A 26,894-nucleotide genomic window follows, 5' to 3' on the forward strand; every position below is an offset into this window, starting at 1 on the left:
TTTATTCATCAGAGACAGAGACGCAGAGACATAGGCAGAGGGAGAAGCAGGCTCCCCCGCTGGGACTCCAGGATCACGACCTGAGTGGAAGGCAGATGCTCAAGGACTGAGTCACTCAGGTGCCCCAATGTTTTGATTTTTAATAAAAAAAAAGAGAAGTGGAGTCCTGGAGTCAGGTGCCTGGGATCATCCAGCTCCAGCATTTATTTGTTCTATGACCTTAAGCATGACCTGACCCCTCCAAGCTTCAATTTCTCCATCGTAAAATGGAGGTGACAATACTAGCTTTTTCACAGGATTGCTGGAAAATTAAATAAAGTAACATATGCAAAACATCCAGCAAATGATCTAAGATTGGCTTTTGTTGTCGCTCTTGCAGTTATTAAATAGACTGATGGATGTAGTTCCCTAGAGCATTATTCTCATAAAAGTTACTTAGAGAAAAGATGCTGAGTTAATCTAAAAATAGCAAGTTGTGAAATCTGGCAAAAGTCACGTTGTACCAATTAATAGCCAAAAAAAAAAAAAAAAAAAAAAAGTGACCCACATCTCTAATTTTCTGTCCATTATGTGAGCACGTCCTAGAGCTCCACGCTTTCTGGAGCCCGGGGCCAGCAGTGCTCTTCCCAGATCCCGAAGAGCAGCGGAAGCATGAGAAATGAGCCTTCTAACGCAGCTCCCATGCTTCCTAAAAGTTGTAACAGACTTATTCACGCGAGGCCACAGTGTGCAGCCTAGTATGGTCAAGTGACCCCCAGCGTTTCAGGACAAGAGAGACTCAGGAGCTAGTGACCTATTACAGACTACGGGCTCTTGAATTTCTCTATCGAGGCCCCTTTAAACCCCTGATGCCTGCAGCCTGAGCAGCTCCCCAAAGCTGTAAGTGCCCCAGACTGCCTTTCCTCAGCCTGAAATGATCCCTCAAGGGACACCCTCGGATCTGGCAGGGTCCCCGGCGGGAATTGGGAAACAAGGCCATTCTCATCCCACAGCTCAGCTCTCTCTGGTCACCGCCCTCGCTCAAAAAAAGACTTTTCTCTTCCTGGAGGAGGCGGGCAGCTCTGTTTTTGACCTTGCAGCGCCCTCTGCTGCTCCAATTAGCCCATCTCCATAATTAGGTCACATGGGATGTCGACCTAAAAGAGGTCAGAGGAGGAAAATACTTTGTTCACATCTTAAGTCAAAACTGCTGCTTCTGTTCTCCTTCCCCTTTCAACCCCTAGAGCTGCAGCTGCTTCTCTGTTGGCCTGTTCTCCCCAGTCACTGAAACAGGACGATCTTTAAGGATGTAAGACAGCACCCTAAGAGGGTAGATAGGCATCTCCCTGCCAACAAAAAGCCTAGTGCAGCAGTAGAGGACACGGGGCAATTTCCTCCGGTGAATCTGGACAAACGTATCTCTTTTTATGAAAGAATAGAAATGTGATTAAAAGGAAAAGCTTAGAAGCCTCTGAATGTGTGCTGATGGGGGTTCAATAGTCTGGAGAAAGGGTTTTTCTATCACTCTCTTCCTGTGCCACATTCCATTCCAACACCCCCAGGGCAGACCTGGGCTGATGGATAACAAGAAGCTTGCCAAGCAGGAATTGAGGTCCTGCAGGTGTCTTTCACCCCCAGGCAGGGGGTCCCCCAGGACCTCTGTTTTGGGAAGGATCTCGCTAAGGCCCTTTGGGCAAGAACAGGCATGAAGCTCTCCACCATGATTCGTTGCCCAAAGCCAGCATTTGAAGGAAAGCTGTGAGGAAGAAATGAAACTGTGGTGCTGCTGTTGCCTCATCTGGAGCAGCCTGTGGAAAGAAGGGTGGTGGCCCAACCAGGTCAGTGACACCTTTTTGTATTGGGGTGGTGTGGGACCCGACTATTGACAACCAGGTTTCTCAAGCCTTCTGTGGGGGCTTCTCTGCAATCATTCCCTAGGGTGAGGAGGGCAGACAGATTATATCTGACTGGCCAGTGGTAGTGGCTCTCCGGAGCATTCTGTTAAGAAGGATTGTGAGGCCACCTGCAGACTCAGAGCAGAAGATTGATGTGTCTATTAGCAATATCTGCCATGGGAGCAGGAGCAGGAGGTAACACCACACAGTTTTGTATTTGCCACCCTGCTCTAGATGTCATTCCTGTAATGAGCCCCACAGAGAAAGGATAATCAGAGCCAACTTTCTGTTGGATTATCCTTCTGGTAAAGGGCAAATTTTTAAATCCCTATCTTCCCTTTGGCTTCCCTGAAATCTCATAGATCATTTCCCCTATTATCAATTGCTGGTGCCTGCAGCCTAAGAAATTTTTTTTTTAATTAATGAATTAAGATGTTCTCTATCTCTCTTGAAATCACAAACTATGTGCCAAAATCAAACACCTCCCTTGTATGGTTTACCCACTGTTTAACAGAGATAACCATACCAGGACTGGTCAGAGAGCCATGAGGGACAGAGATTACCTAGGGAAGATCCTTATTCTCCTGTGTCACAGGAAGAGAGCAGCAGAGGCAGGACCAGGACTCAGGAGTCCTGAATTTTAGCCCTAGCTCTGCCTCTACCTATCTACATGACCTTGAGCAAATTTACCTCTCAGGGCTTCAGCTTCTTCATCTTTAAAATGAGGGCGTTGGCCCAGGCAGTCACTAAGTTCCCTTCCAGATCTCATATTCTAGAATACTAATGTATGAAGCTACAGAGCTGACCTAGGAGAGTCACTAGTTTATATTCCTCCATGTGTGTTGCTTGAGCTCCTCATTGTTCAGCGAGGGGAAAAAGTAAAGCATGCTTCTTCATGGGGGATAGCATAATTTCTTGACTCAATATGTGTGATTCATCAAGCCTGGAGGTTCAGGCCCAGATGCCAACTTGGAATCCAGTTATTATTCCATCTGGGGAGAGAGAAAGTGCTGAAAACAGCCTTTGGAAGAAACATCAATTTGGAAAAAAAAAAAAAGAGGAGGAGGAGGTGGAGGCAGCTCTGCATAGTGTGATAACATTTTGATATCTTATTTATCATCTTCATCCCTGAAATCTACTCTTCCCCCTCCTGTCTCTGCTGTGAAAGAGGGAAGGAGGGCAGACCTTCCCCAGGGAAGATGGAGCACCCACAGAGGACAGGCAGGTGTCTCAGTCTATGAGGAAACAGAACAAAGTTGACGCCACATGCCTTTCAACCGTGCTGATGCTTTTGGTTTTTGTAAAGGTGCTCACCTCTGTGGGAAAAGGGTTCATAGGAAACTGACATTTAGAACCAAGACTAAAAGAATTGTGAAACTCAGCAAGTAATATCTGGCAGAATTAATTTTTTTTCATCTGGAAATTGTCAGAGAGATAATCAAGTGTTCCTCGAGGAATAAGAACAAAAGATGAAAGTTTAATACAATTCAATTTAACAAACATTTATTAAGTGCCCAGAGTTTTTCCCAGGGATCATCTGGGCCAGTTTCTGAGAAGATCTGATCAACGCCCTAAGGGAGGAGGAGGGTTTTATCAATGGGTCTGAGACTGGATGAACAAGGACAGCAGATTTACCTTTGAGACCCAGACACAGTTGAATATGGTCCTGAGTAAGTAGCTGAGCTTCAGAAGGGAAAAAAAAAAATGTGCACAATAGCTTGGAAAATCTAAAACACGAGGTAATCAAAAATGTTATTTTATGATAGGCTTTAGCATGTAGTTCATTATTTTGTAGGGCAAGTTTACTTTCCCAGTTGTAAGTTATCTTGAGCTGATCCATAAAGTCTACAGGGGAAAAGCTTTTCAAGAATTTTACATTTCTGAAATTAGGCTCCCAGCAGTCAACATAGGAAAAGTGGTACATTTTCGTTTTTCTGATAATGAAAAAGAGGAGCCTGGCATCCCTCCTATACTTGATGCCCAAGGGAGACTCCCTTCCTGCTGGAGGTCAGAACCAGCAGTGAGCCACTAGGCGATTCTGGTTCTTATAGAGCCTGACAATAGGGTGGGCAACAAAGAACAGCCTGCTAGGTGTTCAGAATAAGGGGGTCCCAGCTGCCCGTGAAGCCAGAGAAGAGCTTTGAGCCATCCTGACCTGCTCAGTCCTGCCCTCCTCACGGCCTGAGTCCTGGACTGCACTAGTAGGACAGGGCAACCCGAAATGACCTCATTACGTATTGTGCCCCTAATTACACTAGAGACAGGTCTCAGAACAGAAGTGGCAAGTTCACCCTAGGAGGGACTTCTGGTAAAGAGCCCAGGCACCGTGTGAAGACCCTAAGAAACCCCACTTCGGGAAGGGGGTTCAGTTCTTTGTAGGCTTGGGTAAGTACCCTCCATTTTGTGTCAGCATCAAACCCCCTCAATACCCAACACCTGGCCATCAGATAGCTGAAAGTCTCAGCTAGATGATGAATTCCCTTATCCTGTGGGAAAAAGCTGTAAAGATCAAACCACCTTTCCTGTGGGTGAGCAGGAGCCTGTAGTTTATGTAAAGGCGTCAGCTCCTGTGGGAAGGAAGGAAACAGGAAATTTACATCTGGAACCAGGACTCCAGTGAGAGTGAAACTTAGTAAGTACTAGCTTTACAGCAGAGGTGTTGGTTTATTTGGTTTGTTTCTGAATTATCTGGAAGCTCCAAAGAAAGAACACTTCTCCCCTGAGGATTCAGTTCCAAACTCCTGACTTCAAACTTCTAAAAAGATTAAATGTTAAGGCAGATGGTAGGCCTGGAAAACTTTATTTCCCTATATAATAACTAGACACCTACCTTGCTTATTTATTCTGTTTAGGAAGTGGGGAGGAGGACTAGACACCCTTGGGGCAGGGCTGTGGGGAGCATTGCACAGCATTTTTAGATAAATCCAGAGAATCAAATCAAAAACTATTAGCTCAGAAAGCCCTTAAAGACCATCTAACTCACTGCTTTAATTTTGCAAATAAGGACAGGGAAACTCAGAGAGGTTGTTGTAAACTTGCTCAGGGTCACACAGCTGAGCCTGGTCCAGGGCAAAGCCAAGACAGCCCATAGCTCTGACCCGGCCTGACCCAAGGGAGAAAAAAACATCTTGGTCTTTGGCCATAGCAGTGCCATTTGCGCCCCAGACATTCTTTCTCCAAGACTTAATGGACTTGAAACAGAACCTCAAAGTGCCAAAGGGAGATAAAATCATTGCCCGTCTATTGCGGATGAAGTAAGAACAATAGCTGAACTCGATATTTGGAGAAAGGCTCAGCCATCTACAGACTCTGGGGCAGAGATAGAAAAAGTCAAAATGAAAATGCTGGTCTTGTCTTCAGACAATGACTATGACCATCAAACATCTACCTAAAAATACTGCAGAGCTAATTTCTTTCCCACTGGGAGTTTATATTCTATGAGAGATCGCACCCAGCAATGCAATTGCTTTGGGCCGCAGAATATGTATACCGAATTGGCTTGCTAAGCCTTCTGGTGTCTTAAAGTGGCAATCATATCTCTGGATATCTCCCTCAGCCCTGAAGCCCTGGGCTGCCAGAAAGAAACATACCGTCACCCTACCCTGTCCTAAAGATGTGGAGGTTAAAGAAGTTAGTTATCACTTAGTTCTTGGGAAGCTCTGCAAAGCTGAGTTCATTAAGTTGATGCCACAGGTTTTTGCAAAGGCCCTCAGCATAGTGTCCAACAAGCCAGTGGTTTTCAAATGACATTTGGGAAAGGAACTCTGCTCACGGTGAATCTTGGTAAGTGGAGGAGAGCACTGAATCCTCTTTTTAAATGTGCTTTGAGATCAACTTTTGACTCCAACTAAAGAAGATGTGGCTTGTTGGCCCATCTCTGCTCATATTGAAGTCCTGGCTGGCTAGAGGCTGCCCTCTCCACATTCCCTGAAACAGTCCAACCATGAAGTGACACCCACGCAGCTAGATGCAGCTTTTACCAATTCTCACAAAATCACTTAACCCTTTCATCAAAGTGTTCGGTGGCTCCTTTGTTGCCCTCAAAGCTTTGCCAGTCTATCAGTTAGGGGAAAACAGGTCATTTTTAAGTCATGGTGAAAGGAGAATGTTGACATGTGTTTGGCTTCTGGGAAGAAAAATACCGACGATCTCTTACTTGCTTTCTATGTGTTAGGCAATATGCTGCATGCTCTCCAGCCTTTAGCACATTCCATCCTTATAGCAGCTCTGAGGGGTAGGTGCTATTATTACCCTCATTTTCGAGAAGAGAACTTTTTATATTTTTATATCTTATGTTTTTATAGAAACACAGAAAGGGTGAATAACTTGCTTAAACTGATTCAGTGAGGAAGAGGGCCCAGAATTTCATTCTTGGAAACCAGATTCCAGTACTAAATGTTTACTAGTTGGACGGGGGGGGGGGGAGGGGGGGTGTGGAGTGGCTGTTCAGGAGGCAGGGGGCAGGGTCACTGATGTTTGGCCTCTAATATTACCAAAATAATTCCCAGGGGAAATGTGCTCTCAGTAAGTAAAGCCAGGACCACTACCTCGACCCACTTATATATCCTAATCCTTGCAACAACATAGTCCAGTAGTTATGATTCTCTCCCACTTTACAGATGGGGAAACTGAGGCCCAGCAACTTAGGAAATGCTGAGCTTGCTTTTGTTATTGCTGGCCCCCAAGCCAGAACTATCTCAAATTAACTGCAGCTAGAATAAGTAATGAATTCATGACAAACAATCTAACTTGCTGTTAGGTAAAGAGTGATTAATTTTTTCTGTAGTTCCTCTCCGTTTTCAGGATTAACTATCCAACTGTATAATCGCACCACACTGTGTTTCTGCGTTTGTGCTGGCCCTGGAAGAGCAGGGGGGGCCCTCGTTCCCAGCCCCTGGTGGAAAGGCCCTGTAAAGCATTCTGGGCAGGGGTGGGAGGGTGTTCCTCAAGGTGGATCTGAACAACTCTTCTTTGGAAAAGAAATAAAACTGACAGTAAAGCCATGTAAGTTTGAATAACTAATGCTTCCAAATTGCTCTCTGGAACCCCGATTCCTAAATTTTCCGTTCCATTTTATAACCTAAGTCCAAACCACGGCAGTCCATGGATGGATTGCAGTTCAAACAACTGCCAACGTGTACCTACCCCGTGCAGGACTTTCCTGCTTGCCCTCCCGGGCTGCTGTATCTAACAGGTGGGAATAATGGTGCCAGTGGATCACTGAGCTAAGGAGTCATTCTGCTAGAAGGCTTAACTGCTTATTAAAAATGGTGGGATTTTCCAGGAACTGAGAGAAAATCAGTGAACTCTCTGAGCCTCTATTTTCTTCTGTAAAATGGGGGAGGCAATCTCTACTCCTGTTTTACCAAAGCAAGCATGCTGTGAGGAGATGTCCACACACTTCCAGTACAATGACAGCAGTGCAAGGAACAGGAATGTCCCAGTGGTCCCTGGACTCTACCACCAGACCCTCATTCTAAAAAGCTGGCTTGTTACCAGGGGGATCCTTGGGTGACAAGTAAACATTTAAGCAGATAGCTAGAGGGTGTACAGGTGGCTGAGTTTTTGTAGAGTCTCGTGTCATTGTGTGATATGGGAGGCAATAATAAGCTGACATTTGGCAAAGGAACGACTGTGAGTGTTCGATCAGGTATGTTTTAAAGATGACTTGTATCTACACATAAGCCGCCATTCTTAGAAATTCTACAGTGAAAGATCACTGAATTACTCACCCAGTTCTTAGCATCTTCGGGGGCTTGCTGCCATGTGTCTTTCTGGTGGAAAAGATGATGAAGACAGCCTCCGATGGAGCCCCTTTAGGGTCTTTGTTCTTCAGCACCTTTAAGCATTGGAAATGCTGAGCTTGCTTTTGTTATTGCTGGAGATGCATGTCTGACAAATGCAATTGGACTTAAAGTTTTAGTGTGGAGGGGCAGAAGGCATCTAGAAAGAAAAGAGGGAGATTCTCTAGAAAGAAAGAACAGACAAAAGTACCTAGCAATGGCAGGGGGTGTGCAGTGCAACTTGATCCAAATGGAGACAGTGAGCTATGGCCCTACTGATACAACCAACACAACTGACCTCTCTCATATTATCTGCCCCATCTTCCCAAAGCCTCTTTGTCCATGCAACCAGGAGAAGAACCTTGTAATCCCTGTAACTCTCAAAATTTTGGAACCCAGCTATTTGGGTAAAGCCATGTCAGATTTTCTGGTGTTGATATTGATGACAAAACTGATAGTTAGGGAAAGGATAAGATTGAAAGCAAATATTCAAAGTAGTCAGAAAGATCATAAAGTTCTAGAAACATGCCTCAAGACACTGTTGGGGACTGTGTTTCAGATGGGGACATTTTCATCCCTGCCTTTGTTTGTTGAGCCCCTTTTGATAACCACTTATCTCTGTGCCTCTCAGTGAAAAAGTGGCAGCTGAGCTTGGAAGCATGAGAGAAGCCCTCCCTAATCCAAATGTAATAACGACCCTTCTCTCCAGTTTGCAATACCCAAGACAGGGATATTTTGACTGCTGCCCACCATTCTCAAAACAAACCTAATTTCAATTAACTTGAATATAGCTGAAATGCAGCTTCATGAAGGCATCTCCATTTACTACAACGGAAGCTCATTCCCAAAAATTGAGGTTAACTTTTGTTTAAAATTCCCAAGGTATACCAGCTACCCAATGAATACTGCAAAACAAAACCTCTACTTTTGTGGCCCAGTTATTATCCACCATAGAAAAGCTAGAACCAGGATGCCCTAGTGAGTATTACATCAGCTCCAGGTGACCTTCCTAAAGTCCCTTATGCATCAAACAACATAAGCTTAAACAAAAATAAGAAGGCATTTCCAAGCTGACCCATGTGTCCAGTCATTAACAAGAGTCCAAAGAGCAGGTGCATTAGCAGCTATATTTCCAAACTCGTTTGGGTATTTAGAACCCCCCGGATATTAGAAATGATAATCAGAAAAAGCACACACAATTCCATTTTTATTTATAATTCTCATCTCTCCTGGAGAACTGTTATAAATTTTCTCCCGAAGGTGTTACATTCATCCTTCTTTTGGTTCCTTTATTTGTGATATGTACAGAGATGAAATATTGGTTGAGATTCAAAAAACATCCATGAGATTTACCTTAAGCTTTGCCTGTCAGAGAGATTCTCAGAGCTATAAAGATTGGAAGCTGACATTTTGGAACTAGATTAAAAAGAAAATCCAAATTAATCCCAAGAAGCAATGCTCAGTAGATAGTTATTTAGACATAAGAACATCAACCCCGAAAGCCTGGTTGCTCACTTGGCTAGACTGTCCCTATCTTAGGCTCACCCTGAAAAGTAATAATAACTGTCTTGGGAAGAGAGAAATGTCAACCTCCAGCCCTAAAAACTCTTTGTGAATTGGTTTATTTCAATAGAGTTTATCATTACACAGTGTTCTGGAAGTAATAGGAAAGCTCCTGCAAATGGAAATGAAATGTAAATTTAGATTGTAAATATATGACTGCGGTAAATAGGTAGCAAGAAAAAAAGATGAAGAGATTAGAAACTTGCCACATTTCTCTAACCCCAAAGGGGATGTTTCTATAAATAGTTTAACACTATTGAAGAGGAGAACAGAGGCAAACAGAGATTCTTCTAATCCTCTTCACTTTGCAAAATGGAAAATTGTTTTTCAGTCAAATTTCCTTGAGCAGAGGAAAGAAACCCCGTCTGTTTTCAGACTAAAGGGCACGTGGATGTGTTTCTGCTAAAACCCATGTTGAGGAGGGCTCCCTGACAGTGACAAGTGCTAGCAATGTCCTGGTCTGGAGGAAGAGAACGAGCACAGAAATAAGTCCAAATAAGTGTGCAGGGACAAGAAAGACTCACAGGGCAGGATTTCCCCTAGATTTCCTAACCTTTCCTATCTTAGCCCGATGGATTAGGTCCCAGGTGAGCAGTCCCTAGGATGCAAACCAGAAATTTTAAGAAGGAAGCCAGCTTGACTTCACTCAGGAGACCTAAAGTATTTTGTCTTCAAAGATTCTTTTAATCCCGCTGTTTTTAGGGGGAGCTCTACAGAGGCAGAAAGAAAGTTTTTTAAAAATGTTAAAATTCTATGAAGTAGAAATAAAGACGTTAAATATTTGCCTGGCAAAGAGATTAAATAGCTGGTACACATCTACAAAGGAGCCTAAAGGAGACTGTGTCCAGGAGAAAATAGGGCAGCCTCAAGGTGACGTGGCCCTGAGCTTGTCTAGTTGGTTAGATTCGGGCCACTGTCCACAGCAGCTGGGTTGCTAGAAAAGCAGATCAGACGTCGCCCTCAAGGGGGAGACTGGGGCCCTGTGTGCAGTTTGTGTAAAGCCATCTGCTGTAGTGTGACTCAGGGAGTGGCAGCCAAAAGTTGGTGTTTGGGCAAGGAACCAGGCTGACTGTCAATCCTGGTGAGTATGAAAAGTGAAGGCCCTCTGCCTTTCCAGGCTGGGCCCATGAGCGCCCCTGGATGAGAGAGCTCACATGTACTCCTTGCCCATCCCAGGTAAGCAGACCGGAAATGACCCCAAAACCTTCAAACCTTCCCACACGTCCCCGTTAAAAACTCCCTGATTCTCCTTTCCTTTCGCAATTAGTTTCTAGTAAACCAGAATCTAATGAGTTGATGGGAGTCAGTCCAATAAAAAGCAGAGAAATAGTCCCAAAGTGCAATAAAGTAAAAGCTGTGTGAGTGCCAGCCAAGGGGTAGACAATGAAGGAAGAGGAAAGGAAATGGATTACCCAAACTGAGGCGGTAGCTTTGTCAGAAAAAGAAAAACAATAAAAAATTTAAAAATAAGAAATGCATATATTTATCAGGGCTCACTGCCCTGTGGAAGCCAGGCTTCTGCCTACAGCATCCCACTTCTGGATTTATTGTCAAATAATCTGTAGTTTAGCACAGGATTGAGGGATCAAGACCGTAGTGAGCCCCGGGACCCTTCTGCAAGAGCTGCTTCTGTTCCTGTTTTTGTAAAGCCTTCCCTGATGGTGAACAGTAGATTACTACAAATTCACATTTGGAAAAGGAACTCCCTTAACTGTAAATCCAAGTAAGTTTGAAGGGACTGGTAGAGTGAGGGGGTGCGGTGGGGAGTCCCAAGCACTTCTTTCTTCTGATTTAAATGACTTGTTTCCACCCAAACCCCTCAAAAAAAATCCCAGATTTGCTTCTACAACTCATGTTCTGTTGGGAGGATATGGTCTCCATCAGAGAGACTAGCACTCCATTGTTCAAAGACTAAATTACCTTCAGCCAAAAACATTCCTATCATCCATCTTAAAGGAAATTATTGGTACAAGGAGAAACATTGAATACAGGATCCTGAGGGATTCAGCTAAAGCCAGGAAATGTTTACCAAAAAATAGAGAGGAAATTGGCATATTGAGACTATGCAAGTTCAGGAGACCAAATATAAATCTTCCTGATATAGATACTAAAACCCTTAAATTTATTGCCTGAAAAATGGGGCACTGTGATTTCATTAACAAATGTAGGAAATTCTACAGATTTCTTTTCGTCTTTTACCTCTGCTCTACCTCTCTTAAAGGAGCTGTTCTCAATCCCCTATCCAGTAACTGAGGTCTCAATGGGTGGAACTATCTGGTTAACTCAGAGCATTTAACCCCATTTTTCCCTCCATTACTAAAATCACTGATTGAGCTACCGCTTTACTTAGTTCAGCAGAGGAGAGGGGAGAAAATTCATTTGTCCTCTGAGTCACGAGAACAGAGCAGTATGTTCTCTCCTTCAAATGTACACCCACCCTTCCATAACGGTAGTAACATGTGTGTAAGTCGTTGGGAAAGTTTCAGATGCTATATATATAAGTAAGGAGCTGCGGTTGCTATTGGCACTTCTTGAAAATCTGTTTCTGGTGGGCTTCTGACAATAGTGTTCAGCCACTAAGGCTGGGAAGACTGACTTATCATAGAATTGGGGCAAAATGGAAATGGGGAAAATCTGTTGAAGGGCCCCAGTCTCCTGTCGACATAAGCTAAATGTCCTGGTTGCTGAGTGGCATTTATTCAGATCTGCTTTCTGGGATTTGGAGAGGATGCAACACTGGGAAAGACGTGTTGCAAAACCCAGCCTAGTCAAAGCTCTTGAAAAGACTGGTGCAGGGAGGGGTAAATAATTAAGTGATGCAATGAGTGCAGCACTGAAGGAGTTAATGAGCCCTGGTAGCAGACAGCATGGAATGTTCTGGGATAGGCCCTGTCTAAAGAACACGCAATGTGGTTAGCCATGAAGTTGTCAGGCCCAGAAGTGCCTTGCTCAGCAGGGACAAAACCAGCACATGTCTGCAACAACAGAAACAATGAATAATACATAATATTGTTAAATCCCATGCCTTCAGTGATCTCTGAGGTCCTATCTAATTGAGGCTTTGAGGGGATTCACATGAACATCCTAGGGAGACTCAAGGACATCCCTTTCCAGAGGGTGGGCAGTTGAGCCCGGAGACTAGACAGGAGTTTTTATCTTTTGTGTCTCGCTCTTTCTATGCGGAGGCTACAAGACAACAAACCTGGAGTCCAAAGACACATGATTAAATTCTGTTTTCCTTCCATCAGCAGAGCAGAGATTACTGCCACAGCAACACTTTGGCGCCGTCTGAGGACTCAACTGAGGGCAGGCATCTGTTTTGCTTATGTCCTGCTGTCATGGCAGCCGAAGTAGGGTGTGGGGAGCTCTGTGAGGCTGTGAAGTAGGGGAGAGACGGGAAGGTCATTTGAACTCCTGCCTGCTGCCCTTAAAGCAGACGGACACTTCTTAACTAAATAGTAGCTTTTCCTCTCCCCCTTTCCACGTTGGTAAGCAAGCTTAAGCTTTGCCTCATTGCTAATAAGCAGTTGCTCGAAGAAATGACTAGACAGATGCACAAATTCAGTCAAGATGATTGAAGAGCTTAAAAGTTGAATGTAGTTACAGAGCTAAAATATTTGTTTTCCATTTTCTCTGGGGATGGGGTTTGGTCACCATTGTACTGAATAATGCCTCTGCCCCAACTTGGTTCCTTACACCTCTTTGGAGTCCTCCAGACACCACCACAGGGACCCCCAGTTTTCCTGTGCTTGTGACTGTCAGCGGTAGAAGCTGTGTTTGGCCAGAGAATGAAATTCATAGCAACCCCAAGTAAACATGCAAGAGCCTGTCTCTGACAGAGGCCTCACTTAACTCTCCAACTGCAGCCGCTGGGCTCTGTGTGAGGTCAGGACACCTTGGGTAAGACAGGGTGACCAGCTGTCCCAGTTTGACTGGGATTGAGGGTCTTCCCAGGACAAAGGTCTTCTTTGCTAACCCCAGAATGGTCCCCAGGATAGCGGGTCACCATAAGCTCAGTGTAAACTTACCGTGAGATCCCCCTCACATCTCACCAGGTATAAGACTGATAGAAAAGGTGCACTCGTGAAGAAAGGCTCAGATGTGCCCGTTGTTTTCATTTCTTTTGCTGGGGCATGAAGGAGAGCTCAATGTTTCATGGAAGCCAGAGCCTAAATCTCATCTGAGTCTAGTCAGCCTCCAAAACGCTGATCACTCTCCTCCTGTCTCCTTATAATCAATTCACTGTCATCAGAAATGTGTGACACCTTGAAGGGAGGAGAGGACATGTCTTGAAAACTGATCAGATAAATTGTCCTGAAAATGATGCTGTAAAATGGAAATGAGACCTTTAGAAAGAGAGATGCTGAACATGAGAAATCAGGAAGCCTCAAGATTGAAACCAGAGGAAATGGAGAGAGAGAGAGGGAGTCAGGCCCTCGGAGGATGCAACAGGTCAGTGTCTCAAGACCTGACATGGAAATGTTCCTCTGGCCCTCAGTGAGAAGAAACAGCCCCAGATTCAGACCCCTGGAGGTGGGCGCAAGAGTCTCTTCTCCCCAGAGGTAAAGAGGAAGATGTCTATGAGCCTCAGAGTTCCCCCTGGGGTTTTTGTAAAGGCATCCACTGCGGTGCTAATACTGGTGGCTCCAGCTATGGAAAGCTGACATTTGGACAAGGGACCTTCTTGACCGTCCATCCAAGTAAGTGTAACGGGACACAGCAGCATACTGGAAATTCTGGAATTTCACCCCTGGTAACAGGTTTGAGAGAAATGTATGTTGCCTGGGAACCAGATCCTGCTTGAAGTCAACTAGTCACCTCCAAGGTCCTGTTCCTTCCTTAATCTCAATATTAACAGATTCCTTTTGGGACTCTCAGCCATCAGGTCTATCTGATCCCTGCTGTGGAGTGAAGTTAACTTTGACCTAGAAAAGGTAGAAAAGAATATTCACTGCTTTCAGAGTGTTCTCTGGAAATGATGCACAACTTTAGGGGCGTTGAGGGTGGGGTGGGGGAAGAGTCACCTTTTCCAGTCGACTCTCCCCGGGGTAAACCAGTCTACCACTTAGTACCATTTCCCATCAGGAAGTTCTTCCTCACATCAATCTTAAATTCTTAGTGTAGCTGAAGCCATTCCCACTGGTATCTTCTGCAGTGGAGAGGGATAATTGAGAGCAAAGTTTGAATAGATATGAGGCATTCAGTTCAGAATGGGTTTTAAATGAAAGCAGAGAGGGAAAAAATGAAAACTGAATGGGAATCTGAGGTCTTATTTCAAATCCCTCTATGTTCTCTGAATGTCTCCCACTGCTTCTGTAGATGCAAAACTACAAAAAGAGAGAGAAAACGCACACACACAGAACGGAAAGAATCGCACAACCACTGTGTCCATTCCTATCACTGAAACCACCAGGCAAAGGATTACAATTAAATCCAAAGAGTTTCAGATACAAGGCTTAATACATTTGTCCTCATGGTGACTTGTATCCTTGCTGATAATTAGAGCAGATAGAAAGATTTGGCTTGGTGTGTTTGCTGCTGCACCCCGCTGGGAAGAGAGGAAAAACTCTGACTGGTTGGGTTTGGGTTTTCTCGGCTTTTTTTTTTTTTTTTTTTTTTTTTTTTGAGATTCATAAAGTTCCTTCTGTCATTTGTTATAAAACTCCCTGCTGCAAGGAGAAGTGTGACAGCTCTGAGAAGCTGATACTTAAGAAGGAGATGAGACTAACCGGAAGCCAAGCAAGCTGGAAAGATCCACACTCAGTGTCCCCCCTTGCATTTTTGCCCTTGAGGCCTTTTGGGTCTCTCTTGCAGGGATTCTAATAGAGTCAAATAGAATGGAGCAAGGAAAAATCGAGCCCCCTGGGCGCTCAGAAGTGAGAAATGAAAAGAATGAGAGACAGGAAGGGAGAAAGGTAACCAGATAGGAATGTATCTTTCTCGATGGCTTGATAAGACGAGGATGGGGAGGTGGGCGCAAGAGCAGGATGTCATCACTCCAACAGCTATGTCGGGGCACTCTATTTTCTCAGGATCTCCATCCAGGACAGGGTCTCCCAGGCCAAAGGGATGACAGTGGAGGCCATGTTTTTCTGTGCAGGCATAGTCAGTGAGGCTGCGTCCCTGCTTTGTGTGTGCAGAGGTGGTTATCTGACATCCCCAACATTATCTGCTCCACTGAGTGGCAGCATCAGTCCATGTCAGTTCGGTGTGGAGCTAGAAAGTGCCAGCCCCACTGTAAGGCAGAATGTTGTGTTGTTATGATCATCTTGAATGTACAAGATGCCTCCAAGGGAAGTCTGGTTCTAATGAGTAGGGAGTGTGTTAGACCAATTACCCAGTTTTTGTTGAATTTCTCCAAGTCCAGGCATATGGGAGCCAAAGCCAAGAGGTTGACATTTGGGCCTGGGATCCTTTTGACTGAACTATGCCAACGGGGTCTGAAAAGCCAAAACTGCCTTCAGAGCTCTGCTTTGGTTGTGAGCCCCCCGGGCCCTTGTCATTTCAGCAAAACGCATCCACTTAGAAAGGTCAACTCTTCATTAGCCAGACAAATGAGGACAACATATTGACCAGAGATAAAGGAACAAGGAGCCCAGATCTCAGCCTCTGAGAGCCTGGCATTTCCAGTCTTTTAATCACGGCATGCTAGGAAACATATGCTGTCTCAGAGAAGGCAGATCAATGGTGCCTGAGGACCTGGTATCACCATGCTAGAGCTTGGAGATGGAAATGAGATGCAGATTGGGATGTTTTGTGGATAAGGGAATAACAGAGAAGGGAAGAGGAGACAAGAGCTCGCTGATGCTTTTTCAAACCTTCAGCATGTCAGAAATTGGAATCCAAGGTGGAGAAGCACACCTTTGTAGCAAGTTTCCTATCGTGCCCTACAGAATATGGCCTAAGTGCAACCCCACAGCATAGGTACCTGAGATGCCTTTTGAAGTGGTGTGGAGAGATAGGGGTCTATAATCTGTTAGAGTCACCTGTCAGTTATTGCAAAGGGTTGCATAGCTGTGTGACAACCTCTTCCAACAAGTTGACATTTGGGCAGGGGACAAGCTTATCAGTCATTCCAAGTAAGTCTCCCCGTGACTTTGCCTGTATGGTGGGGCTAATTAATCATCACATGCATGGGCCTCAACAGGTTGTGCCGAGAGAATCAAGGTATATTAACTCTAATCGGACCAAAAAAAAAGTCAAATAGCGGCAGATGTAATTTGAGTCCTTAAAAGTCAGCACGCAGAGCTCAGGACTTGCAAATGGCAGTTCAAAAATCAAGTCACCAACCTGTGTGTCCTCCCCACACAGGCTCATTGCATATGGAGGACAGGGCGGGGTGAAGGGATGGACAATGGGCAATGCATAACAGGGGTGTTCCAGGGGAAACAAGCAGGGCTGGAAAAGAGCAAGGTGATCAGAGCGTCATATGGAATTGTTCTGGAGACAATGAATTGTTCCCCAAATCTCACAGAGAAATAAAATCTTTCCCAGACTCAAAAAATGTAATAAAGAGACCTAATTAAAATGCACTTCAAAATCATAGGATCATCAGGAGAGAAATTAAATCTTAAAAGAAAAAGAATGTTTTAAATGCCCAGGCATAAAACAAATGAACCAACACCTTTAATTAGGTAGCAAACAGCACCAGATGCACGTTAGCCTTTCCTCTTATCCCCTCTCAAGGGGGCTCAATCCCTCCAGTAGTACATGGTCACAGCTGCTCTAAGCCCTGAGATGGTCCACCTGCTGGCCAGCCTGCCCCACTGCTTGCTCGCTGGGTGGGCCAGGTGGGGCCCCAGGTGTGACCCTGGCTCTCTCATCTGCCTGGTTTTTGTTGAGCTTCCTATCACAGTGGAACACCGGTAACCAGAACTTCTATTTTGGGAGAGGGACAAGTTTGACTGTCATTCCAAGTAAGTCAAAGAAAATTTTCCATCAGGGTGGTGTTGAGCAAGGCCTGTAAACTCTAGCAAGCATTGTCAAAAGTCTGTTCCTCTATTTCTCTGTTCCCAGGCATAACTTTCTCTGGAACATAGTGGAGAGCCCTTCCCCTCCACTCCAAGAATGATTTATGGCTCTACAGGTCTTTATTCCCCTTCCCTTCTCTCCTCCCTGCCCCTCCTTGAAAATCCCCAGGGGGAGGGAGCAGGCTGTCCCCTCGCTGACCCCTCACTTCTGCACTGACCAGAGACGTGTGGCCCTTTGTGGAGGAAGCCACTGTAGCAGCAAGTTGAGGGACAGCTGTCAATTGAGAGAAAATGGGTCAGAAGGCTAGAAAAGGGAAATGGGACAATTTGGGAAAAAATTCAAATCTGGGGATGAGCAAGACAGCAGAAGTGTCCAGGCTCGTCGCTGAGTTTGGAGCCCAGGGATCGCTGACAGCACCCGGACAGAGAACAAGAATTTCTGTTCTCTCCAAAGGAAAATTTGGCAGAAAAAAACAAAACAGACCTCACATGTCAAAGCCTCTCCTAATTCTAGCCTTTTATCTCAGTTTCTCTCTCAGTTGCTCCAGCAGGGAATGGTACAAAAGAGTCACTGGTGGCTTTGAGGCCATAGAAGCATGGCAGGGAGGGGAAGCACGAGAAATGGGTGGGGGGGCTCCTGTACAGGGTAAAGAGTTTGGACGGATGGTTTTTGTAATGACTTAGAACTCTGTGTGTCTAACTATGGAAGCAACAACTTAATCTTTGGGACAGGAACTAGAGTCACTGTTACACCCAGTAAGTACTTTGCCCTTGGTCAGGAGACCAGCTATTCTTTAATTTCCAGGTCACCTGTGTAAGATTCAGAGCAGGGGGTTTCATGCTGGACCATGCAGGCTCAGGCATGAGAACTTCTATCTGTTCTTTCTCATAACTGGTAGAGATGGGTGTCAGCCAAGTACCTGAGCTTCCTAGGGAACTTCAGTCTTGAATATTTAATTCAAAACCAGAAAATATGATTCACAATTCTGTTTTTGGCCATTGCCATCAGGTGCTAATGTGACATGTGAAGAGAATTCAGACAGAATGACTTCATCCTCACTTTTATCTTGCATGATAATTTTCACTTAGAGTACTGCATATGTTTGGAAGGAATGGTAGAAACATAGGCTACCAAAGAGACAAGCAACCAGGAGAGCCAGAGAGGCAGGCAGGCAGAATGCCAGGCAGTATAATTTTAAAAATTAGTCCAATGTGTGGCTCTCTTTACAGATGGCAAAGGTATTTGGAAAGGTGCTAAGAGCTGATGTTCTGGTGGGGCAGACTTATCAATGGCAAAACAAAACCCTGATTCCAAGGGTGAAAGTTTAAACTTGGAAAACTCAGGGGTTTGGGGTTTTTTGTTTTGTTTCTCTCCAGTAGTTTATCAGTATGGCAGCACATCTGCATTTAGTAAATTATAGATTGGGCAAGGCACAGAATTAACCATTAAAACAGCTATGTCTAGATAGATGAGAGATAGAAAAATGATAGAAATAGAGAGGGGGATACTGGATACACACACACACACACACACACACAGACTAATGGGAAAAACACAGGGCACATACATTTCTTGCACCTGAAATTAAAAGCTGTGGAAAATTTGAACATGTCTACTGTATAACCAAAGACAACTTCACCAAATGGAAAGAAAAGCATACTGCAAAAGCAAAAATTGAAGGTATAGAACCTTTCCAAGCATACGTTTTCCAACTGTCTTAACTACTCAGTTACCTAGAGGAATCTCTTTTATTTTTTTCTTCTTTTTGCTACATCAGACCTTACAGGCACCAGTATTGAGGATCTGACTGGCTCAGACCGTTCCACTGCAAGTTGCGTGACAAAGCGCCTCCCAGCTAGGCCTGGTAGAGCGCCTTTAGACGTCCAAGGTCTTTCTTCTGCCCTGTCCAGATAAGGTAGGAGAGTCGTACTCTCCTCATTCTGTATCCAGGGAGCTCAGGCAGTGTCGTGGAGTTACAAAGTGAGACCCGAGCAGTGGGATCTGGGGACCCAGTGATGGTCAGGCAGCTCCCGGCCACAGAGCCATAGTAGCCAGAAGCGGTCAGGGAATCATCCCAGGGCAAAACATAACACACTGGGATAGTGCCACGCAGAGCAACTCAGTGTAAGAGTGCTATACCCAGCAGCGGCCAGGAAGGGTGGCTCTAAACCAACTCGGAGTCCCAAATGACTGAAAGCTGTATATGGAAGCCAGCTCTAATGAGTTTGTTTCCAAGCGGTGCTTCCAGAAATTGTTAGTGGTTGGTAGTTGCAATGGGTTTTGAAATTAGAGGACATCACAGCAGAGTAGAATGGTTTGGAACAGGGGAGTATGATTAGGATTAATGAGATGAAAGAAAATTCTGGCTAGAGGGCTAGAAGAGCCATGGAAGAAAATATACACTAACCCTTTGGAGTGTTCCTCCAAGTGAAGATTTGCAACATTTATCTAGGCCAAGAAGCAGAGACCAAACACAAGCCAAATTCCATACACAATAGACTTTCCACATTTAAAAGTTTCTGCAATTATTCCAAAGTCCTTGGCTTCTTGGCCAAATATCAGCAGTTCCTCAGAGCAAAGTGGAACAGTCCTCTGTTTCCAGGGCCTAGCCACTGGCCCCCCACCCCACCCCCACACACACCCATGCCCACATGGTTTTTTGGACAGGAGTCTGATGCTGTAGGAAAACAAGCTGATTTAGGAAAGAGGCTCATCTTTGGCTCAGGAACCGTTTTTGAGAGTCGAGCCCTGTGAGTATAAAACACATTCTGGCCCACTCTAATCCTAGCCCAAGTTTTGTTCCATATTGAGTCAACTTTCTGGTTTAGAAATACTTGACTCCAAAGAAACACAACATGAGATTTCGGGGGCACTAGAAACACCTCTTGAGCGTGATTCGCTCAAGTTGCTGAACGTTGCCTCTGAGAGAGTCTATCACAGCAATTAACGGGTGTGACCCACAGCTTTAAAATAGAGGGTTTTTTTTAATATATATTTTTTATGTCAGTGTCTCTGTGGACCACACTGCCTGCCGTGTGGTGTCTAGACTCCAAAATGGAAAACTTAGTATGTCATCTCTAGCTTAGTGATTTCTCCCAAGCCTGTGACTTAGGGCAGTGTGAGAACTTGGGATGGCAGGGGGTGGGGGACACAGAGGGTGTGAGTTCTAGGTCGTGTCAGGGGAAAGCCAGGCAAATGGGGATGGGCTGGTGAGGTGACACTCATGACAGGTGTCTGCCCCGTTTCTGTGAAGCTGCTGACAACGGTGAGAAGACTGGCAGCAGGGACAAGCTCACTTTTGGGACCAGGACTCGTTTAACAGTCAGGCCCAGTAAGTCTGAGGGAATGTGAGGTATTTATGTCTTTTCCTATTATGTATTCTGGCCTGACTTTTGAGTTGTCCTGTTTTAGATTCCAGATAGACAAACCATGACATATTTTCATGCCCCTTTAAATATCAGTGAGGAAGGGTCTCCATATCCTCCATCCTCTCTCCTACGTAACTGGGGAGAGTTTCATGGCCACCACCGTTCTCATGATACAGTGAGTGGCTGTGGGATGGCTCTCCCAGTCCTCATTCCTGGGCCCCTTCCCTTGGTCATGTGTCTTTCGGGCTTTTATGACAGCAACAAGGGTGTGGCAGAAATGACCCACAGCACCAGCCAGGCCTATACAAGCTCTTCCTGTTGTCCATGGGCTTCAGAGCAGCTGTAGAGGTTCTGAGAGCTTCAAAGCATGGGTCTCTAGCAGAGAGGTTTATGTAAAGTGTCGACCTAGGGTGTCACTGTAGGAACAGCTAACAAACTCATCTTTGGGAAAGGGACCCAACTCATCATCAAGCCCTGTAAGTGCTTCTGCTTGGGACGTGGGAGTCTAAATACAGCCCCCATGGGGACATTTCCAAACCTTGCTGATGAGTTTCTGGTACCACCGCCTTCATTGGCACCATCCAACACACACAGGGGGATTTTGAGCTATGTACATGAGGGAGGTGACACAGTCCGTGCCTTGAGGACTCCTGTGTGCTGTGCTTGTGTGATTATATTTGATTATGAGGCCATTGGAAATTCTGGGCTCTGGTGGACAAAAGGCACCACTCTGGGTTGGGGCACGAACATCTGTGGGCTACTTTCTTAGCAGCACCTTTACACCGCTACTTTTTTTTTTTTTTTTTTTTTAAGATTTTAGTTATTTATTCATGAGAAGCACAGAGAGAGAGTCAGAGACACAGGCAGAGAGAGAAGCAGGCTCCATGCAGGGAGCCTGATGTGGGACTTGATCCCGGGACTCCAGGACCTTGCCCTGGGCCAAAGGCAGGCACCAAACGCTGAGCCATCCAGGGATCCCCAGCAGCACTTTTACAATGAAAATGGCTTTTGTAGGAATTTCGGAAATGGCTGTGCATATAGAGATTTAATTGTTTCTCTTTCTCTGCCTTCATGCCCTCTTCTCTGCCTGATTTCAAGACCTTATACTAGAACAGTGATTCATCATTTGATTTCTGAGCCCCATCACTTATCAAGTCTGACAAGAGGGATCCATTAACATAAAGCCCAGAGAGGAAAAGGACAAAGAGTTCAGTTTCAAGAGTCTGTAGAGTTTAACTTGACAACCCTTTGGCCCTAAGCACCTAGGCAGCACCCCATGATCAGTTAAGGCCTGAGAGGGCCATGGGGCCGATAGTGTTAGCTAAACAGGTGTCTGACCAGCGCCCTACTGCCCTCAGAGTGGCTATAACTGCAGTGTCTGGAAATAGGTAATGGGTCCCCGAGGGCCCACCCAGCTGCACATCTGGGAGGAGATCATGGAGAGAGCTCTGAGTAAGCCAGTGGAGAGTGGAGACCAGATGGAAACTCTAGCAGCAGGTTTCTGTTATGGAGCATCTCACGGTGTGACCACTGGTGGTGCCAGGAAATTCATCTTTGGGACTGGAACGAGGCTTCAGGTCACCCTGGGTAGGTGATGGGAGCCATGAGGTAACTTAACTGTGTGTTGCTTTCAAATAAGGGCTACCATGGAGGGGCGGTCCTGGCTGGACATAGTCCTTCCTCCCTCCTAGAGTTCTCATTGAGGATACCTGCATTCAATCAGAATCTGTGTTCTTTCTCTTTCCATGATGGAATCTTTCCTTCTACCTGTGAAAACAGACTTTTCCCTGCTCCAAGCTTCTTCGGCCTTCACACTCTGTGTTTCCTTTGGAACGTAAGCTTGGGAATTAATTCATCTTCAAGACTTTGTCACTCCAGACAGCAGAATGAAAAGGGTTCTCAAATGGAGACTAGAGAGTCCTATATGTTCCGATCACTTCTCAGGGGGCATATGTGTAAATGACAAGAACCGGGTTAGATGACCTTCTAATGACTGTTTTAGAGAGGCTGTAAGGAAACTTGCTTAACATCTTACACGCTTAACTTCTGAGAGGAGTCATTGGGTCGGGCCCTCGTTGCAGTAAAAGCAAAACCTTAGGCCTCTGAACACATAGTCAAATGCCAATTCTCTCCCCCAAGGTTCTGCTGTGTTTCATTATTTGCCAATTATGAGATGACTACGTGATAATTAACATGAAATTATATAGATGAGTAGTTTGAGTATTTTGAACCCATAATTAAGACGCAAATTATAGAAGTTCTGGAGCGTGCCACCCAGCAGCACCTCATACATAGTGGTCCCTGAAGACAAACAGTGTGTTTGGGCATGATTTGTTTGTGGCATGGGTTTATACACAGTTCAGGAACTTGTTTGAAAGCTGATGAGATGTCTCAGAGTGCCAATTTGGGGTCTAGATTAGCTGTGCTTAGTGAACTGAGACGTACCCACCCTGACAGCCTAGAAGCATGACACAGTGGCTGGGTTCCTATTGGAAAAGGAGAATAGGACTGTTGTGTGGTGTGGCGTTGGTCGGTGCCTCTCTGCGTCATGCCTGCTACATTAGGACCCTGGCTGCAAGGCTTCCCCAGGAGGTTTTTGTTAAAGGGTGTATCGCTGTGGCAATAATAACTATGGCCTTCACTTTGGAGCAGGTACCAGACTGACTGTAAAGCCAAGTGAGTGAGGGGAGCGGGTCAATCTCAAAAGCTGGTATGAGTGGTGCTGGTCTTCTGTGCAGTTTTGAGACACTGCCACTCCTACCTGTATTGATGTGCCTCATTTCTTTGTGCCTGAGCTGATGGGAAGTCTGTTAGTTAGTGAATTCAGGCAATCCTAAGGACAGGTCATGAAGAAGTAGAAGTTTTCACAGGCTTGTTCATTGGCTCTGGATATGCTAAAGAAATGCTAAAGATAATAGGCAACACCCATATTCTGTGATAAGACCAAGAAAAAGACCTAACAACTCAGAAATCAGGTTTTCCTCAATGAGAACCCCTCCAATCCAAAAGGAGTACAAATAGCTCTCTTACTGTATCTTTTGGGTTTTGTTGTTGTTTTCATTAATATTCTTCACAAGAACTATGGCTCTGAAAGTGGCGTGATGATCCTGGTCCCTAAAATAATCACTCTCTGCCCCCATTGTGACCACCTATGCTAAGTGGCATGTCTCTGCCTGACTTTACAATTGTCCCATGTGTCTCAGGCATGAGCAGGATATCAAAACCCAGTGTTCTGTTCCACCAAAACGGTGGATTAGGATCAAGCTCAGATCTATCCATGCAGCCGGCAGTTACTTTTAGAGGAATGTCCTATAACCCTGCCAAGGAGCTGGGAGCTGAGGCTGCGGGGTGGTGAGGCTTCCACCAAAGGGGAAAGTGGCCTCCCTTGCCCAGTGTCCCCCCAGTCCTTCCCTCCCACTGGTTATTGTAAGGCGCCATATGACTGTGTGAATTATGGAGGCAGCCAAGGACGACTCATCTTTGGAAAAGGCACTCAACTCTCCGTTAAACCAAGTAAGTGTTGGGGGTCTTGGAAACTAAATCAACCAGGACAACCCAGAGTAGGAAGTGAAATTCACCAACCTCTTTCTCTGGTGGTGTTTCTCCACCCTTCACCCTTGAGCCCTCAGAACTGCTCCTGATCTATGCCTTCCCCCCACCCACCCCCCAACTGTCCTCAGCCCAGTTGGGCACTTCCCTCTGCCAGATGGTGGAAAACTCTTGAGTTTCAGGACATGAAACAAGGTCTTCTCCCCAGGATGGCAGCTCTTGGGAGTGATTGCCCTCCTCACTATGGCAAGTGGGTGACCTTCTCAGCAATGGTCTCATGGACAAGCCATGGTCTGTGTGACTGCTACATGGTTGGCTTTCAGACATTAGAGCCAATGGGGAGCCACGTGAGGGGAACAGCAGAGTGGTTACTGTGAGGGGCTTTTTGTTTAAGGTAAATGCACTGTGGAACTCAGACAACAGGTATAGCCTCAATTTTGGCAAAGGCACCTCGCTGCTGGTCATACCCGGTGAGTTCTTGTGGTTAACTAATTATCCTTTCTGGAAAGAAATCCAGTGGGACCTGTTGAAACACAGCTGAATTTAATTGCTTCATTTAGTGTGCAGTTGTTAACCATGTCGGATGTGTGAGCCAGATATGAACATGCGTTTCCCCAGAGGCTGGATTTGGTTATCAGGTCTATGGGCAGTTTGATAAATTGTATTAATACTGCAAGCAGTGTTTCTCAAAGGTCCACATAACACGTTAAGGCTTTGGGAAAGAGGCAGAGATAAGAGGAGAAAAGCTTTGTGATAGAGACAGATATAAAACAAATGGAAAGGGAGGCGACCAAAGCAGGAGTGTGGAGCTAAGGAAGCGTGTCCTTAACAGATAAGTGCTGGGGATCCAGTTAAGTTTATGCGCCTGTCACCCAGTAGAATAGGAAAATCTGGCAAGTGGACTGAGGACTCCGGTGAGGCTTGGGCAGCAGGATTACAAGCTCCTCATGGCTTTCCTCTTCTGGGAGAATAGTAGAAGGAAACCTTCTCTGGAGACAGGACGGGCCCTGTTCACCCAGGGGACAAGCCTCACCCATTTACCATGGCTGGCTGAGGTGACCTCGTAGGAGGACCAGAGAATCCCAGAACCTTAGAAAACTCCCCATCTCTGCGGGATTACCTGTGATAAAGCAAGCTGTGAAGCTGTCAGGGACAGAGTAACAAAGATGGATTATAGAAAGCAGTATCAAAGAGGTACGAGCTATCCCCACACTTGCAGAATTCAGCGTTTTGTGGTTTTGCTTTTTGTTGTTATTTTTCTCTTTCCTGTTAGAATTACAGAAACTGGGGGATACTTTCCATGCAGGCATACTATTTGGTTTTTTTTATTTTTTTTAAATAAATTTATTTTTTATTGGTGTTCAATTTACCAACATACAGAATAACACCCAGTGCTCATCCCGTCAAGTGCCCCCCTCAGTGCCCGTCACCCACTCACCCCCACCTCCCACCCTCCTCCCCTTCCACCACCCCTAGTTCGTTTCCCAGAGTTAGGAGTCTATGTTCTGTCTCCCTTTCTGATATTTCCCACACATTTCTTCTCCCCTCCCTTATATTCCCTTTCACTATTATTTATATTCCCCAAATGAATGAGAACATATAATGTTGAGTCAATCGGAGAAGGACAAACAGGCATACTATTTGCAGTAAAGCCTGCCGCTTTGCATTTCATAGTATTTCTCGTCAACAACCCTCTGTGCCTGAACCAGGTGTGACACTTAGGTAATGGGGCTGATTTGTTAGCAAAGGGAATTGATACATTTAAATGAGTGGCCCAGGTAAGCCACTCAGCTGAAAGTGGCACATAGGTTAGTCTGATGACTCACTGCCCATGAGTCCCTTCTGCTTTTGAATCTGCCCTTAAAGGTCAAGTCACATCCTTTTTTTTTTTTTTTTTTAAGGCACATTCTTTTTGTAGTATCCATGATGGCTTTATCCTTTGAAAGTGGATTTCATTTCTGTTAATAATCAAAAGCCTTTCAGAGCTATGATTTATAAAGAAAGAAGGGACTCAAACTCATTACTGGTATTATTTTGGTTCCAAAATGAGATATGAATATAAAATCATGTCACTGGTGTGTGTGTGTATGTGTGTGTGTGGCTCTTAAACTGGTTCTCACTGGAAGTCCTAAAGGGACTACTTCAAAGGGGTCAACAATCATTTAGAGGTTTAAATCCTGACATGTTTATTAAAATAGCCTCTTAATAAATACACTTAAGATAAACATAACATGAAATTGAGGAAGTTTTCCAAACTCAGACCCCACCAAAGCAGAGAAGACTTTATGTATGAACTGAGATATCATCCCAAGTAAATTCCTTTTAGAAAACCATGAGAACAGTACCTTTCAATGGGGAAGTGCATATGATGTCCTACTAATTGACAGCAAAGCTACTCCAAGAAATGGTAACCTTATGGTGGTTTATGTAGAGCCATATAACACTGTGACTACCTCAGGAAACTACAAATACACCTTTGGAAAAGGCACTAAGCTGAAGGTTTTACCAAGTGAGTATTACAGACAAGACTTCATTTTTAAAGGTGTTGGTGTTAGAGGGTCAAGAAAAGGTAAAATAAGAGAAATACTCAGTATAAGCTGCAGAAGCGAACATTACTGCTACCTGAAGTGGCAATTCTGGGTCTCTCTACTCCGTGGCTCACCACAATGGACTTACCACCATTCTCATTAGAATTGTATTAATCATTAGAAAAATATTTATTAATTAAAGAGCTTGAGAGACCCCTCTAAACACAGTAGGAATTCTTTGTTCCTTATTCTCCTTTT

At 45.0% G+C, this 26,894-nt stretch overlaps 1 protein-coding gene across 4 annotated transcripts in view; it reads left to right on the forward strand.

The window, feature by feature from the left end:
* LOC607937 (T cell receptor alpha variable 9-2) overlaps positions 1 to 26,894 on the forward strand; it is a 544,059-nt gene that overhangs the window by 464,895 nt on the left and 52,270 nt on the right. The window contains exon 4 of one of the 4 annotated variants that reach the window (XM_038544140.1): positions 26,562 to 26,617. The exons of the other annotated variants lie outside the window; for them this stretch is intronic. Within the exon in view, the coding sequence (XP_038400068.1) occupies positions 26,562 to 26,617 (56 nt within the window). The remainder of the gene's footprint in view (positions 1 to 26,561; positions 26,618 to 26,894) is intronic. 4 annotated transcript variants of the gene reach the window in all.

The sequence above is a fragment of the Canis lupus genome, chromosome 8, assembly GCF_011100685.1.
Source record: "Canis lupus familiaris isolate Mischka breed German Shepherd chromosome 8, alternate assembly UU_Cfam_GSD_1.0, whole genome shotgun sequence".
In the NCBI taxonomy this organism is placed as follows: domain Eukaryota; kingdom Metazoa; phylum Chordata; class Mammalia; order Carnivora; family Canidae; genus Canis; species Canis lupus.